The sequence below is a fragment of the Hetaerina americana genome, unplaced genomic scaffold (genome assembly GCF_022747635.1).
Source record: "Hetaerina americana unplaced genomic scaffold, ioHetAmer1.1.p SCAF_3, whole genome shotgun sequence".
NCBI lineage: Eukaryota > Metazoa > Arthropoda > Insecta > Odonata > Calopterygidae > Hetaerina > Hetaerina americana.
Genome location: NW_027286874.1, coordinates 21,899,477 through 21,917,415, shown reverse-complemented (window position 1 = coordinate 21,917,415; position 17,939 = coordinate 21,899,477). Strand labels below are relative to the sequence as shown.

Here is a 17,939-nt window from a genome sequence, read left to right as displayed (position 1 = left end):
CATCTACTTCATTGAAACGCATCGCATATAGATAGAAAATGTCTTCTCCGTTCATCAAAGATTTTCTCATGATAGAAAGTCAACCGTTGTTGTGAGGTAACCTATATAATGAATAAATGGGCTTTCATTTATAGCTTTATTTATTGCCCATGTTTTTACTCTATCAGTTTCTATTCGACCATAGAAATAAGTTTATAGTAAAACGCACGCCTGTATTCACAGATGATTATCCTATCCAGCCGTAAGAGCGCGTTCATCATCTTCCCGACTCCTCCAGCTAAATGCTTACGAGTTCCAAGAAATTCCTCTGTTAACCGAGTTCAATCTCGGGACCATAGTCCATCGCAAATCCCTGCATTTCTCGCCTCCGATGCGGACGCCCGCATTTCTCACTGCCGTCTCACCTCAGTCCACATTCCGCCCATCCAGCGCCACTGCATTCCCCTTGCCTCCATTCCCATTTCATTTCCCACTCTTTAATTTCGGAAAAAAAACCTTCCTCTCCCGAAAAGCATCCAATACCGAATACTTTTTCCTTTTGATTGCCACTTCCAAATGGGAACGGCGAGATGCGACGGACGGCGTTGCGTGTGATGACGGAAGACCTCCCTCCTCGTGGAAAATGTGAACTGGGAGGAAGGTAAGGGGGCGGGAGGTTTGGGCCACGATTGCAGGAGAGGGTGGCGCGGCGAGTATGGGGGACCGGATGGAAATGAGAATGGTTCACGAAGGCGGGCGGCAAAGGACCACCTCCCGGAGGCGTAGAATATGGGATCGATCGCGCGCGATGGATGGAAATAAAAAGGACAAGTCCACCTCCTTTTTCCCTCTGCTGATGAGTAATGGGACTGCCAATTTGAGGCGAGATGTACTGTCGCCCTGACTGCGCCTCTCCTCAAACACCTCGGCAACGTCCTCGGTAACGAGGTTCAAAATAATAGCGACTAGAGATCGACTTGAAAAGGCTTCATAAACACACCCATAAATACGTAACGGAGATATCGTCGATTTTTTTTGGGTTTTAAGAGCGGCTCGGACAGATCTTTGCTAGCACAAGAGCATGGAATGAATTCATTAAGCAGATAACATCAAGTTTGAAAAATGAGAGGATTTTTTTAAAATTACGTATCGAAGGAAAATCAGCCGAATACCACTGCAGAATATAAGGCAGCAGTTCATAAAATTTTTCTCGCAGTGGTAATTAAATTAAAACGTAACAAAATATAATAAATGTACCATTTGAAAACGTTAAAATTAAACATGGTCATTGATAATATTATTTATCAGTGACAAAAAAACATTTTTTCCTTTATGAATTCAATATAGGTACCCAATGGGTTTAATAGTCGAGACAAATTCCATCTCAAATGTTAAAGAGCGAGATTTCCTCCTCAAAATGCGGTAAGATTTACATACCTAGGCATTGCTCAAGATATTTCTGTTTATAAATTCAAAGAATAATAAACAGTTGCGTTTAACGTTATAATTTTTGCATGCTAGATGAGCGATGAAGTACCTTGTGCAGACGAACATTTATCTTTTGCTTTTCTAATAATGTAGAGTACAAATATTGCAGGAGCAATATATTGACATCGTATAAGAAATTAATAATAATTAAAGCTGACATATCCGTAGAAGGAGATTTTTAAAACGAGTACTTACGGTCCCAGATGCATCCATAGATTTCCACCCTCATGCAGACCGTCCTTGGATGGACGCTGTACGGTATAAAGCGAACTCTGCTCGCAACAAAAGGCAGCTCCAATTCCTGACGGACAACCAAGTAGGTGTTACTGTTTCCGGTCAACTCCTGAAAGAAAGTTAATCTATTTATTGCCGGAAAAGTATGTTTGACCAAATAATTTTGAAGCAGTGAGAGTATTATTTCTAATGATATAGTGACATTTCTAGCTGACAGCAGTAGCATAGACATACAAAATGAACTTTTCAAGAATCGAATGAATTTTAAAAAGACTTACAAAACACACCTCTACTTATCAGCATCATTTATGTTAAAACTAAGGTGCATGAAAAATAGAAATTTTCAAAGAAACTGAATTCTACCAATATAAATCATGAACAGAAAAAAAACTTAACGAAAGTGACAAATATTTACATAAATTTATTCATTCCGGCAATCTGGACAGCGGTTTTCCAATGGGGATACCTTGTATTTAATCGTGCATTTAAAGTTAAGTTACACGTCATGTATGTAATTAGTAAAGTATATAGATGTACAATCATAATCATATTATGTGTGTAATATATATTTTATATGAAACAAAAAATTAATGCATTGGAAGTATTTATAATTTTGAAGACTTGGATTAGTGCCAATCGAAAATGGTCCATAATTTAGTGAAGTTAGAAGGTAATAAATTCCTTCTACACTACAAAATGAAAGAAGATGAACTTTCAAAATGCTCTATCAAGCGGAGTATGCAATAAAAATGTTGCTTTATCATTAAAATGAAAATTTTTTATTCCAACTATTTATATGTATATGCGCATGTAAACTTCTTCCCCTCAAATCAAATGATACATTTAAGCGTTAAGGCCTTTTAAACCTCTCCACCCTAATTCATCAAGATTTTTATAGCACAAGGAGGACCGATTTCAATAGAAAATTAGGCCCGGAAACTATTAATCTGGAAGGAGCGATCTAGAGTTTCACAGATTCCTTACACTGATTAATGAGTTTACTAGTCTATTCGGTGGAGTTCAAGTATAAATCAAGACGAAAAATGGATACTGAAGACACTAAATTCCTTAAAAAATGACACACCATTAGAATTCTATAACAAGGGCTCACCTCGGAATTCAGAGGTAACAGATAACTTCCTGACTGAATCGCATGCGACATGATATATCCCTCACCTCACCCTCGTCCATAAATTAAGGATTTCGCCCCTAAAAATAGTTATTGATCCAGAAGCGTATGCTTATCTGACATTTTTTATGAAGGAAAGCATTACCAGAGCACAACAGAACACATCGTTATACATGAAATCAGAGCATATCGATGCCAATATAAACTAAATAATAGTAATACTTATTTAAGAAGTATTAACACTTGTCTGTTGGGTTTTTTAGCTAAAATATTAATTTTATTAAAAAATAATGTCACATGTGTACCTGAATAGGAGAGAGATTGTACTGTTATATACGTAAATATGTCATAAAAGGTGAAAAATATTCCAGAATGAAGAAAAAAAACCACTAGCATCTTTTCAAATACTGTGAACCATGACTCTTATTATATAGATGTTCTTTAGACAACTGTACTAATGTGAACCCTTGGTGTTGATCGAAGTTATCTTCTTACCTCTCATCACTGACTATATGACTAAGGTCTAACTATTACAGGTGCATGGGATACATCTTTGTCAGACCATTTACATATGAAGCTGCAAGTAAGATTCCACAAAAGACCCACAAACAACTTCATTTTCCATCATAAAAATGGACCAGCTCACTCCTAAACGGTTGCGGCCAAAAGGTTGATAGAGTTACGATTTAAACTAGTACCTTAAACTTCCCTATTTTTCTGATTTCGCTCCCTCGAACCTGTTCTCCAATGAGATGGAATGGTTGGCAGGAAAGATTTTTTATTCACATTAAGAAGTGATGGTGGAAACAAAAGTGTAAATTGCACCGTGAAAATAATCGCATTAATTGGAAGAGATCAAGAAACAACCGCTTTGGACAAAATGGTTTCAAAGGATACTATGTCGGAAAATGTACTGGTTACTTCCGAAAAATTAAGATTTTTTTATTTTGACAGGTACTTTTCAAACAACTCTGTTAAGGAAAATAAGAGTGCATATGCCACTTTGAACTCGAATGGAGAGATCTTCAGTGTTTTTTTCATACTACCCAGAATTTACTTCTATTAGATAATTTCTGACGTTCCGTGAAAAGTAAATCATTTGGGAGAATTTTCTGAAACCGACCTCTTGGCAACGTGCAAACATTATGACCTCCAGGATTAGCAATCACAGAATAAGATAGAACTCAATGTAACAGTCATTTCGTCGCTGAGAAAAGAATACCTAAAGCAGCACGCTATGGTAAGGTTATCTCAAAGTGTGCTTTTACAGCTATTCTGATGTGGAAGGTGATTTACGTGTTTTACTTACGGTGGAATAGAGATCCTTCGACATCATTTGAAGCACACTTAACTGTTATCAGGAAAAGTTTGGGAAATTCAGTATACATACTCAAGAATTTTCTGCATGATAGCATTTATTTGTTTCCTCGAGGAACTGATAAGAGATGCGCGACGCCCACACATCAACACACTAGTTGGATCGCAAACCCTGCAGTACATGGCGTCATCTCCTCAAAGATCATATTTCCTCGGTCCTGCTTAAACTACAATTGCCCTCTCCAAAGAACCTCATCCTACCCCTAACTGTTACCCTACTCCCCACACATCTCCCCCATCCTTCCTTACAAATGAAACCGCCTTTTCATCTTTGCCGCTAGCTGACTCCCACGCATTCAATTCGACGACACACCCGACTGCATGTCACACGAGGACTCGCGACGCCCAAACGTACTATCTCCCTCTTCAGCCACCTCAATTAGGAAAGGATCGTGCACAGTCCCATTCTGTGTCATCCTTAATCCAATTTTTTGTCTCGTTTTTCTCTCCTTCCTCCACTCATTCCCACGGATGGTGATGGATGATGGATCGCCAACGAATATGCGTCCATTGAACTTACTTTCCGCCCGTATTTAAGCAAATTCAAACTGTACTTATGGGGGAAGGCGGACAGGTAGATGGGAAGGGTATTTACAATTGGTATTAACAATGTGAATCAGATATTTCAGAAATTTTAGGGCAAATGTAGATATTAAATTTTCTTTTAAGTCATCCTAAGTATGTTAAAGAAAACCGAAATAAATAATGACATCATAACTCTGTATTCAATGCAATTAAAATGAACATGTAGGGTATAAAATTATGCACGACATGATTCCCCGCTCTGTAAGCCTTACGTTAGACGATAAATGAGATCACTCTCAACAACCAAACATTAGTGCACACTTAGAACAATATAAAAGTGCACATGTAAATATAGCTGCATTTTTATGCCATAATTTTTGCCCAACGCCCTTTTACTCATCTCCTAATTTACTTTTGTAGTCAACTATCTCGCTCTTCATTAAAGTAATTTAATTACTAAAGGAATGAAGTAAACACTTCTAACCAACCTTAGGGTTGTTATTTTATGTGTATGTATGTATGTATGTATGTATGTATATATATATATATATATATATATATATGTGTGTGTGTGTGTATATATATATATATATGTATACATACATAGAGTGTATGCATACACATACCCTAAAAATGCGAGGGAATTTTCACCTGAAATGAAAATTTGTATGAAGTCATGAACGCAGTTGGCAGTGCTCGGAAAGACGTGCAACTCTGGAAGACCTTTACTCATGATTCCATAGCGTTAAGGAGTTTGAGAGGGAACATGGGAAGATAGAAGGAGTGAGCGAGACAAGGCGGATAGGGGTAAAAATGGAAGGCGGCAGATGGCAGGCCATAAGAGTTTTGGGGGGCTACGCAAGAGTTTGACTGAACCTCCTGCAAATGAAGTTGGTTTCTCGCTGACGGGCAATGTTGCTGCGAGATTGAAATTTGCACCGCAAGATTATACTGTTGAGGAAATTGGTGAGAAGAGGTATTCGTCTCACCCAGCTCCTATGAGATTAGAGTTTTAATCTTCATTATTTATAAAATCCTGTGTAACGTGTTGGATGATTTAAGTAATACCAGGTCTATTTTGAATGGAGTAAGTATAGATAATTGTGAAACGTGGCCTGTATTTCTCAGTAATGATCTCTAGAGGACTAGAGAAAATTGAAAAAATTCTCCTGATATTAATTTCGATGGCCAAATAAAATTAAAGTAGCAACTATCGACATTTTTCTTTTCAAATTGAACAAAGTGTTTGAATATCTGTGAATGTCAATAATCGCACTGTAAAAGAATTTTTATTTGGTAATAGCCATAACTTGGATAGAACTTATGGGAATCTTTCTTATCGGTGACATTCATGATATAATTTCTCACAGAAATTGCATTCACTTCCTCATCAAGATGTACGAAAGAGAGATTCGACACAAATGACTTAGAGCATGTTTTCCCCTTTATATTGAGTAAAAGGTACATTCAGTCTTAAAGACAAAAGGGAAAAATTTACATAGAAAATTTAAGTTGACCGTTGAAAGTTAAGTTAATTGAAATGAACACGTTGAGAGGACCGTGGATGGATATTTTCGCAGCCTTCCAGACTCTAACTTCCGGGAAGGAATAATAATATTGGAGAAAAGCTGTTTTAAGTGTTTTGAAGTCAAGGAAGATAATATATAAAAAGAAAGTAATTTTTTTACTAAAAATCGCAGTCTTTCATGGTTAGGCCGAGAAAGTTTCATCTTACCCTCGTACTTGGATAAGAATGCTGAATATCGTAAACAAAAATTACATACTTGGAGCAGTTAATGTGTATGTGAACGCATCAACCAGTATTAATCATTTATAATTCTTTAAAATTCGATAGTGAAACAAAAAATTCATGATATTATTCAGTAGGTGCACGTTTGTTTCCTTCCATAAAGACAATTTTTTTGAATTATAAAGGCTATTGCTACTAAAAATATTTCTTGTATCTACACAATTTTCATCGCTGTCGACATAATATTTCTATCATCATAAGGGCCCGTAGACAGTATACGGATGATGCAACATTATTACTGGTCAAAAAATTAAATTTAAATTCTGGAAATGCAATACCGAATTAATACAGGTGGACTTAGTCGTGCATTGGTGAACATGCGAGTCGCCAATTCTTGCTTTATATATTCCGGTGGTGGACATTGTTGACTTCATTTCAAACCCAATTACTCTACTATATGAGGAGAATATCGAGTGCTTATTTCTCCAATACCTGAATCAAAGGCGAAATTACCAAAGAGTTTCAAAGCCATTTTGGCAGGGATAATGTTTTCCTCGATTTCACCCATCCATACTCGTATACACCCTTGCTCTCCATCCCACTACCGTCCTCAAAATTCTTCTGTTCCTTTGACGTATTTTCTGCCTCATTACGCAATGTACTGCAGTCACTTTCAAACGTGAAACTTGTAATCTGGTCGTTGGCAGGCAATCCCGCATTGAGAGAATAATGGATTCGTTCGTCTTCCCACAACTGTTAGCAGTCTTTACTTCTATGACTTTTCTTATACTCCTCTCTTTGTTGACAGCGATAGACGAAGTAGTGCTTTGGCGCACCTTCGTCTTTTATAGTTGCTTTATTTTTCCTTATGGCTGGAATTCCAAAGCAAAGTGTTTGATGTCAACGCTGTTAGAACACCAGACTTTAAAACTGAGATAAGAGGACGGTAAAGTAACCCGCGAGATGATCGAGGCGGAAGTTTGGAGCGGACATAGAGGATAGACGAAATTTCCACGGGTTTTGAATTGGGCAAGGATGGTCAGTCAGCAAGGTGGAGCTTATGGAAGGAAGTTTAAAGCAGCAAAACTAGCGCGGATCAGTGGACGAGTGTTTCACGTAGGTTATTTTGAATAAACCAACACATATTATGAGGGTGCTCCAGAAAAGCACAAAGCAGAACTTCTGGGATATCCTACTTTTAAAGATTTTATCACATTAAAAATAGTAAATCTTCCAACGCCAATTAAAGCCAATAGAGCGAAGATTCTAAAATGAAAGATAATCGGATATTTCTGTAGAAATATTAATAACTTTTAATTAGTGAGCACGCAGCGTAACCACTGCTTTAGTTGAATCGCTGGAATTGAATGAGTTCAAATGTGAATGAGTAAATATAAGTTGCTTGTACAAGTGATTTTATAGTCACAGTTATTAGAAACAGTTGACGTAGAGCTACTATGATAAATATTTCAGTAAAGCTTATATACGTCATTGAATTATTCGTAGTAAAATACCGATAACGTTTAATTGTAAATTTATAGGATTATTTATTTGTCAGCCTTTCTCCAATTGAAAATATGCAAGGACACTGAAACGATTATTACAAACTATGAAAAAGTTTTCGATTTCCAATGGCTGCATTGCAAGATTCCAACATCAACATTAATATGTTTTATGTTAAGGTAGCTTCAACGAATTCAACGCATTTTTGAATTTTAGGAAATATGACGCAGAAGCAAAAAGAAGACAAAATTGTTAACACGAATTATTTATAATTTTTCTCTCGTCTATATGATGATTCTGAACGAGTTTACTATTGAAAAATTGAAGTATTTATGAAGTGAAATACAGTTCATATCCTTATTTACACATCCCTCCAACAACGCTTCAGGAATATTTTCTTTTCATTTTCAGGCTCTAGGGTGAAAAAATAATTTTAAGTCTGAAATTATTTTATCAGTATGGATGAGAAGATTTAAATTCATGATATCACTCAAAGAAACTGCATTAATTCAGCAGTTGCTTGCAAAAATTTGGTTTAAAAAATAAATGCAAATAACTAGTCAAAAAAAATTAGTAAGTTCACCCAGTAACATTCGATTCCATTCAGCCACCTAGTGATGCTGTGATTAAAATAACATAGTTAATATACCTTACACAGTGTCATCAAAGCGACAAAAAATCTGAGAAGAGCCAACATTGTACTCCAAATCGACTTTGACATTAGATGGAACGTATGTATTATTAATGTTTACAGAATGGGTGCTCGGTCAGAAATGAGTGTGGGAGCCGGTCATCGAAGATCCCTCCCGTTGGGTGACCTCAAAAGGATGCAATTGCACCTCTCTGGAGTGCTTACGGGATCATTTTTCCATCTCCATGCTAACCCGAGCACGACATATACCCTATTGAGCCCAGGCTAACGCACGGAGGTTTATGAGCCTCGTCTCAAATCCCTCCGGGTGAGGTGAGTCAAATTAGCGCTTCTTGCTCTTCCACTGCGTGCAATATGCTGTGCTGTCCGCCTCTCCCCCTCGCTACCCGCGCGCCAGTCATTCCCCTCGGTGCGACGCCGGATGGCTGGCGAGAGATGAGCAGCAGCTTAACGCATCTCCGACTTCATAAAGGTTCTATGCCGCGGGAGTCACGCTGGTAAGGGTCACACAAGGGTGCCGATGCCTCGAGGAAGCCGTCACCAGAGTGGAGGGTGGGTTGGAAGGCCGATGGTGGGGCCACGGGGGGTGGTGGAAGTCACTCGTCCTAAGGGCGCAAGAGATGTCGATTCTCTTGCGTCGAATCGGCTACCGGGAAACCGTTGACCTAACAGAAACAACGATGAATATTCAAATGTGTCTTTGCCAACAACGTATTTACTCTGCCCTGGTTTCCGCGATAAAACCTCGTGTCGTATCAGCAAAGGAGCGTAGAATGGCAGTACGTCGTAGAACAAATTCCACTGAATGAATTATTTTCTAAGTGCTTCATAAAATCCGCTGCCATTGTGATAGCAATTTCATCAAAGTTAACAGCCAGCGCAGAGTTTATGATAAATTCCAGTGAGACTCTCACCTAAAAAAGCTCAGTAACAAGGAGAGATAATTAAAAATTCAAACGGCCGAACAAAAGAAAAAAAAGATTTCTCTTACAAATATGATAACGACTGAAAACTCCTCCAAGAACTAGTTAAAACTCGAGGATCCAAAAATTTACCTATTACTCATAGAAACAGAAAAGGACACTAACACGATCATTGGATTGCTTCAGCGGCCAACTTGCTCACTCGTCAACCAATTTTTTCTGTTCACGAAGGCCACTATTTAAACAAGTCTAACGACCATGTGAGTGGTGTGTGCTAGTTTGTTATCTGTATACTATATATATATAAATATATAAATAAATATGTAAATATATATATATATAAATATGTATACATGCATACACACACACACACACACACACATATATATATATATATATATATATATATATATATATATATATATATATATATATATAGTATATATATATATAGTATATATATATATAGTATATATATATATATATATATATATATATATATATATATATATATATATATATATATACATATATATATATATATTCACGTTCACATGAAATAAATAGGAACACATAAAAAATGAGCACAGGAACCAAGTATCACGCCATTACCTGGCCAAAAAATAGGGACAGCTGGTTGCGTAAACCCTCCGCAGATTTCGGTGCATATTACGTATACTCGATAGGTAGCACGTGCCTGTTTCTACTGAGTGCCTGTTTCTACGGAGTGCCTGTTTCTAGGGAGTGTCTGTTTGAGTGGGATTTGGAGAGCAGCACTACGGGCCTATCGAAAATCGAGGTTCAGATCGTGTTTTTATTCAAGCAGCGGTTAACCGCCTAGTTCTTCTAGAAGTATGAGCTTTGACTCTTGACTTTCTCTCACCGGAAAGTTCTTATTTTCGTTTTGCTTCAGGTACCTACTGGTGTAGCTCTTAGGCTCCTTTTTGTTCGCTACCACCGGTTAAGGCGCGTGCGCTTACGGGCACCAGGGTGGTGCGGGTAACGGTCGAGAGAAATATCCCCTCGTACCTCCACATCGGCGGCAACCGGACCATCATCTAAGGGGGTAGCGCCACACTTGCGCGCGCTGTAACCAGGGAGGCCCTTGAGCGCAAGACCTGCCCTCGGAACCAGGGATGGAAGAGTTATGCGGAGGCAATGTCGATGGCCTCCATCCCTAACGCCGCCGTAATGATGGGCGAGCCAGAGGGGCCTGTGGAGGAGAGGACTTGGTCGCTGCTACGTATTGAGGGTGCGGCCCCAGCTACTTCCCCACCACTTGGAGAGAAATGCCTGTGGGAGCGAAAATCGTCAACAGAAGAAAGAGATCCGAAAAAGGAAGAGGACAGACGACCCCAAGATCTGGTCTCGGATACCGAACCACAAGTAACTCACGTACCTCCCACCTCTCCAAGTCTCAAACTTCCTTCGGCCCCCATCTCCATGACCCCGTCAAATGAGGAGGGATCATCTTTCGCCCCACTTCCCCCGCCCACGTATTCGACGCCCTCGCCTGGCAATCCTTGTATCACGGGCTTGAAACATCCCAAGATCCTCTGGTGATAAGTGAGGAGGTTGTATCTGATTGCGATAGTTTCCGATCCCCAACAGCTCGCCCCTCGACTCCTTTATCATTGCCTATGAAGGAATCGTCACCGACCCCGGAAGTCGACACACATTCAAGTTTCCCAACATCAAAAATCCCAGATCCTCCTTCTCCATTGATGACAGCCAAGGTGTGGACGATCTTTCCAGCGCTCTCCTAAAGACGGACCGCATACAATTATCTCCCCTGATTTTTCCCGACCACACCCCTTCGGCAGATGACCCTAAGTCCGCCACTTCCACCCTCCCCGAGGCTACCTTCTCCCCTATGGCGGCCCCCATCGGCGCTCTCTCGAAGAAGGCCCCTCGTAGAACGCTGCCGAATTACCCGCTCTTCGTGGAGACCATGGCTGGCCCTTCCTCTTCGGACGAGGTCGGGAGAGAGGAATGCGGCGACATGCCGCGTCCTCGCTCGTCGACCCGTCGGACAAGGCGTCCCATGAAGCGGTGAAGCTATCAGCAATAATTTCAACTGTACTATCGATAGTTTCTTACAATACATAATTTTCCATCGCTAGTTAAAATCTGCCTCCTAATATCTGTCGACCTTGCCTTTCTTTCTATATTTAACAGAATTAACGGTCACATGTACGTGTATGCGACTGTATGCATAAGCTAAATGTGTGAGTGTGCGTGTTCATCTTTAATATATTTCTATCCCTTTTCCTTATATCTATTTCCATGTGAATGAATGTGTTCCCCTTTTGGCGGGTTTTCGAGTTGGAATGTGTAGTGTTATACTCCGTTTTTGGCAGTTGGGCCGAAGGAAAATGATATCGCTGTGTTAAATATTCTGCAATGCACATTCAATTTTCTCCTGGTCGATGAAATTTAACTCACTATGGCAAAAAATTCAATTAATTGCATACCGATTTTCTTTCCGGTACTTATCACAAGACGATGAGAAAATGATTATATATATTTATGCTAACTCAAATTAATATGAACGCAGAATAATTTGTTTTCTGCTGAATTAACCAAAGTAGTAAAAAATATTCTTTTAATAAATACTTTTATGAGGAGGAGATTGATATTAAATTTATAATGCAAGATGTATTTAATACGAATGCAAAGCACCAGTGTCTTACTACTTTTGCGCTGTCAGAGAAATACTTTCTGTGTATCACCGAGGATTTTATCATGGTAGAATTCTACCGAAAATGAATAGAGTGGGTAACTGAATATCATGAATACCTCGAGGACTCAAGTAGGCAGAAGTAGCTGGGAGCCCTAAGGAAATATATGCAGGCTGCAAATTGACATGAAGTCCTGAAGACCGCTGAGGTGTAACTATATCATAAGTTATGTTTCTTTGGATATTTATCATGAACATTCAAAAGAGACAAACAAGTAAGTTCAATTTCGTTGTGGATCCCTGAAGATACGCGCCTATCACGAGTTCCTGTCCCCCTCTGTGCCCGGGCGTTTTTGATAGCTGAAGATGTATTTCTTTCCCAAAGAGTTCTCTCTAAGCAACCTCTCTCCCTCTCAGCCTACCCACCCACACATCTCCCCGTACTCACCCTTCCTACCAATAACCCCCACCTCCTTCGACCTTGTCTTGTCTAAAAAACGCTAAACCTGATGTTTTTCATTTCTCAAACGCGCTCATACCCTCCAAATACCAATACACAGTCCCATTTTTCTTTCATTCATTTCCCCGACTAAAATTCCCCGCTTGCTTATCGAGTCCGGTACCTCCTGTTCTGGGAATCATCGATTTCTCTTGTTTTAGGTAACACCTAAGATGGGCATCCTGTCCAACTTTACTCTTCTGGATTTTTGTCAATGCATGCTTCAAAGCCCTCCAACCTGATAGATTTATGTATCCATGGGCGGGATGTGATGTGGGTAGTTAGGGGAGGGGAGCAAGTAAAATACTTCTCAAATGAAACGCTATTACTGATCTTTCAGAATCATGAGAAAATATATAAATTGAAATTTTTTTTCGTATGATTCAAAATTTTCAGCATTTAAATTCTGTTGAGATAATAAATAGCTAAAAGTGGTCCGTCACTGGCTAGGCTGGCACTGACTCGAGATACCATGAGGGCAAGCAAATAAACCAAATCATAGATAACAACCCACAGGCTAATTTGACACGTGAGAGTAGATCTCGCCTAGTAGCAAGTTCAAGAACGTGTGTTATTCACACATGAGTTTGGGAGAGGCAGTTCCTTTTCCTGTGATCCCTGTGGTTTCTCTAGGTTATCCGGAAAATCACACAGCTTGGGTGAAGCTGAACATTCCCAGAGGCGCCACCCGAAATGGAACCAGAACCCCCCAGTCAGTACTTTAGCTTCCTACTCACTGTGTACCACGGCAAATAATTATTTGAAAACCATTTTTAAGTAAGAATATCATGTTTATGTGTAACTAACATTACACGCCAATTTTGTGGAAATTCATTATTTAGAAAAAATAGAAAATATACTAAAATTTTATTTCAAATTCGGCTAGTAATTGTGCTTTCTGGAATGCCAATTGACAATCTATTGGCGGTCGAAAGTTACGAGACGAATGTGAAAGGAGTTGATATCTTGAGAGAGGTGGGTGGACATTCGAGGAGGAGAGAGAGAGTGGAGTGAAGGAGTGTGGGTGTGGATTCTGGAAGGAGAGTCAGGGTTTCCCCGTCCCCTTCCATCCCGTGGGAAATGCTGGAATTCAGAAATTCCATTCCATTGTCTGCTCCTGTATTTTTTTTCTTTTGCTCCAACTTCACGGATATTCATCTCACTTTACGAATTGGTCCATGTCAACTCCGCTACTACCTTCCCATCTCTTCTTCTGCCCCTTTTTCCTCCCTCTCCTCCCTTCCTTCCAGCCGGCACCCGGCGGGGACCCCCTCGCGGGAAAAGGACGGGAAAAAATTGAAATACATTGCGGTCGCCGCCGCATTTCCGTCCCAATTTTTCTCATTCCTTTCCTCTCTCTCACACACCCCTCCTGTTTTATTCATTCATTTTTCCTTCTTTTAAATACCATTAATTTAGCTCTTTTACAATTTCATGCACTCAAGTCAGTTTGGAACCGTAACCTAAGCGTCTCTATGGGAGAGTAGTGAGGGAATCCATTTGGTTGTGCTTGAAGCTTAACAAAACGGGCAGCATTATACCGTCTTTCGCCTTCCTCACTCACCTTTTTCTTTTAGGATTTTGTCAATAGAAAAAATTCAGTCATATTTTCCGAAGAATTTAGGCATTTCCAGCTGTATAGAAATTATATGCTTATTTTGTATTCTGAAGAAATATTTCGTAGGAAAATATGAGCTAATTTTACCAGAGATCCTCAAGAGAATTAGTTCTAATGGACGTAGATAAAATATTAAAAGCAGTCCTCGATAACGTTATTAGTCTATATTTGCATTTGATATAAAAAATATTAAATTCAGTGACTTATAGAATGGTGGTTGCGGAAAAGAAGCGTTGTTTTCTGCCAATAATTAATTATATCTTTTGAATGGTTCTAAACATAAATGTAGATTACATGCTATATTTACTATACTCATAAAACATCTCATTCTCGTTACATAGAAAGAGAATATAGAATATAAAATAAATTAATTTGGTGATACATCGAAGGTAAAATATACCAAGTATCGTAATGAAAATAGTTATTTGATGGAAAAATATTGAGTATCACAACTATTATGTATTTTTACATTCAAAGACCTTTAGATAAAATTAAATAAAAACGATCCAAATAACCATGACAGAAACTTGCGCAGTGGCTCTTAAGCCGCAAACAATACACTTAACCTCTTGAACTCGGTAAATAATCTGACCGGTTCATTTCTACTTTGATCTAAATCCTCGCCCAAAGTATTAGAAAGATTCCTAGCTGTGGTAATTACTAGTTTTCTTTTTATTTCCACAATATTCATCCGAACACCTGGAATGTATGGCATCACCCTCTTAAAATGCTACTTTAAATAGAGTTTCATTGTGTACTCCAATAAACTAATACATATTTTCCAGTTAAATGAATTCCAGCAACTTGATAACTTCTCAATCCCATTTTCGTTGCTTGATTTTTTTCAGATCACTTCTTATATTCTCCTATAGTGGCAAACTTTCATTTTTTTCACTGTTCAGCAATATATTTTACTAATTATAAAATATTTCTCGTTTAAGCAGAACGTTTTTCTCAAATGGTACCAGTACCAAACCATTTTGTACTCAATACTATGATAGTTTCTAAAGTTTCCTTTGCGTCATTTCTTAGGGACCTATAATTAAGTAATATTCTTCTCTGTCTAAAATCTTATTTTACTAATACAAATTCTTCCCTAAATATCGTAACTACTAACATTGTTCACCATCTTGATATTGTACAAGTCAATTATTCTATATTTTCTTCTTGGGATATTTTCGAAAATTGAAAACCCTTTACCAATTTCGAGAGGAAAATTATTTGAAATTAGTAAATCTTTTCATCGAGTTTAATTTTTACTTGTAGAATTGAAAATTACTAATTTGGGGACAAATAATCCCATAAAATCGACAATGCTACAATTTTGCGAACTGTTTTGGCAAAAAATGTTTTTACCCAAACTCTTAGCAAAATATGTTTTTGCCAAATTTAAATTTCCCATGATGAATCAAAGTTCTTTATTAATTCGCCACATATAGACGCAAAGTAACAATTACTGCATAAAAGCAATCATAGCTTAAAAATATTGGGCATCACGAATCGAGGTAAAAAATATAGGTAATATCAAAAAGCATATTTCGATAACTCCATGCTTATTACAATGTTTTCTTACGAAGCTAAAATTTTCTAAAATGGGTTTAAAGTTAACCCTTTAAACCCTTAAAATAAATATTACAATATTTTCCTATTTTAAGGTCGATTTCGACCAAAGATTTACCTACGTTTCAAATTCCTATTTTCTATCTGGGCTCAAAGCTCCCTTAAACGAGCAACAAAAGAATCGAGGGTATCGAAAATAAAATATTTAAGTGTGCCATTAGTTGAAGAAAGTCGAGCGAAAAAAATATAATGGCTATCGTGAACTCTGGAAGAGATATGGGAAGAAAGGTAATTAAATTTATACATAAAGGGAGGCCACCACTTTCTCAACTGCACCTGCTCATTTTCCTTCTCTTCGACGAGCAAGCATCGCAAGAGAAACATGAAGCCTCTCACTCAAACTCCCGAATCTCTCCTTTCGCTCCGAAAACCCACCCTCTTCCCTTGTCAGCCACCCCGACTCCACTGCCGCTAGGGACCAGCATGGAAAGCAGCCGGAGGGAAGTGAAGGCGCTCGCTCATGGGGAGTGGATGCGGAGAATGCTGGGAGGAGAGGAAGGGCATGGAGTAGGAGAAAGAGGAAGAAAGAAGACAAGGGGGAGATAAGCGAACGGAAAGACGCACACACGCTTACGAACACCAACTCCTTCGCACGCTCCTGTCAACCTCCGCCCTTCACCCAGAAGAGACAGATGACTGGAGTCTCAGTGGCCAGGGCTCTCGTACCCATCTCCAGGGGCCCCTCTCTCATCTTGTTCAGTGAAAGGTGGGCAGCGTGAAGCAGACGGTGGGTAGCACATAAAGGGAAGGGAATGGGGAAGGAATAAAGGAAGTCGTTTCGAGGCAAGAGGGAAATGAGAAAAAGCCTTCACAGGAGTACGTAGAGAGGAGGGAAACATAGAAGAAGCACTGAAGAAGAAAACTGAAGGATACGGCGCTGGAAAAATCTTAAGGGAATAGAAAAAAGAAAATGTAAAATTCCATTAAAGATTTGCCAAGGCAAGTGACCTGATCCCTATAAAGAGGGCAGAAAAGAACCCACGCCCGTGGAAAAGCTTGTTAAGTAATTGCAATAAGTTTTTCAAGAGTCGTAGAACGTTTTTCCCTTGTTCTAATTTCTGAGATGAACTGTTAGGGAAAGGTGGAATGAGGGGTTAATAGGGAAATAAGTCGTTCTGGAAGGGAGATAAATGCCATTCGTTCAAAAGCGGAGGGAGGAGGCGTGAGGGAACCAGTGAGCAAGATGTCACACAGCATGGGGGAATATGAAGGGGAAGGTCGGGTGGAATACTTAAAAGATAGGCGCTACAAAAGAAGACGTGAGGTGAAAAAAAATGCACGATGCGACCGGTAGGAGATGGGGCTGAGGGATGAGTGAGGCGTCGGATGAAAAAAAAGTAGAAGAAAAATAATAAGAGAGGGAGAGAGAGAGAGAGGGAGGTGGTAAATGGAGCGTACGGTATAATGCGAGATGGGTTGATGGATTAGGAGATTAACACTGACGTGCCCCCCGCACCTTTCGAAAAAGTGTTTTATCTCGTATACTGAGGAGAGAAATGAGGGAGATAGGTGAAAAGGGAAGTGGCGCCGGGGAACGGGAGTAAGGAGGGAAAGAGAAACAAACAGTGAGGGAGAAAAATGACTGAAACGAGGAGAGGGATTAATATTTCGTAGGGGTACACGCTGGAAACTACGCCAAAAAAATTAAAAGTTTATGAATTCGTCGTTTCGGACTTCATTGCAGGAGACAGGGGAGCTGTCAGGAAGGGAGTGTGAGGAGGGAGAGACGAGGGGCGGGGGACGACGGGGGCTCCGCCTCGCATTTTTGTCAGTGCAGGAGCAACAAGTGACACTTAATTGGATTACAGTTATCGGAATTTTCCACCAACACCTTTATTTTTATGCCGCACTCATTCTGGACGTGTAGTTAGGAGATGAGGAGTGCAGATAATGGTAGCAAGAGGAGAATTTCCCAAAGGGTATGGAAAGTAACGATGTGAAACACGACGTACGAGTCAGTAA

At 39.3% G+C, this 17,939-nt stretch overlaps 1 protein-coding gene across 1 annotated transcript in view; it reads right to left on the bottom strand.

Moving 5' to 3' along the window:
• Positions 1-17,939, bottom strand: part of LOC139691099 (discoidin domain-containing receptor 2-like) — a 438,203-nt gene that overhangs the window by 159,865 nt on the left and 260,399 nt on the right. The window contains exon 4 of the mRNA XM_071588858.1: positions 1,663-1,810. Within this exon, the coding sequence (XP_071444959.1) occupies positions 1,663-1,810 (148 nt within the window). The remainder of the gene's footprint in view (positions 1-1,662; positions 1,811-17,939) is intronic.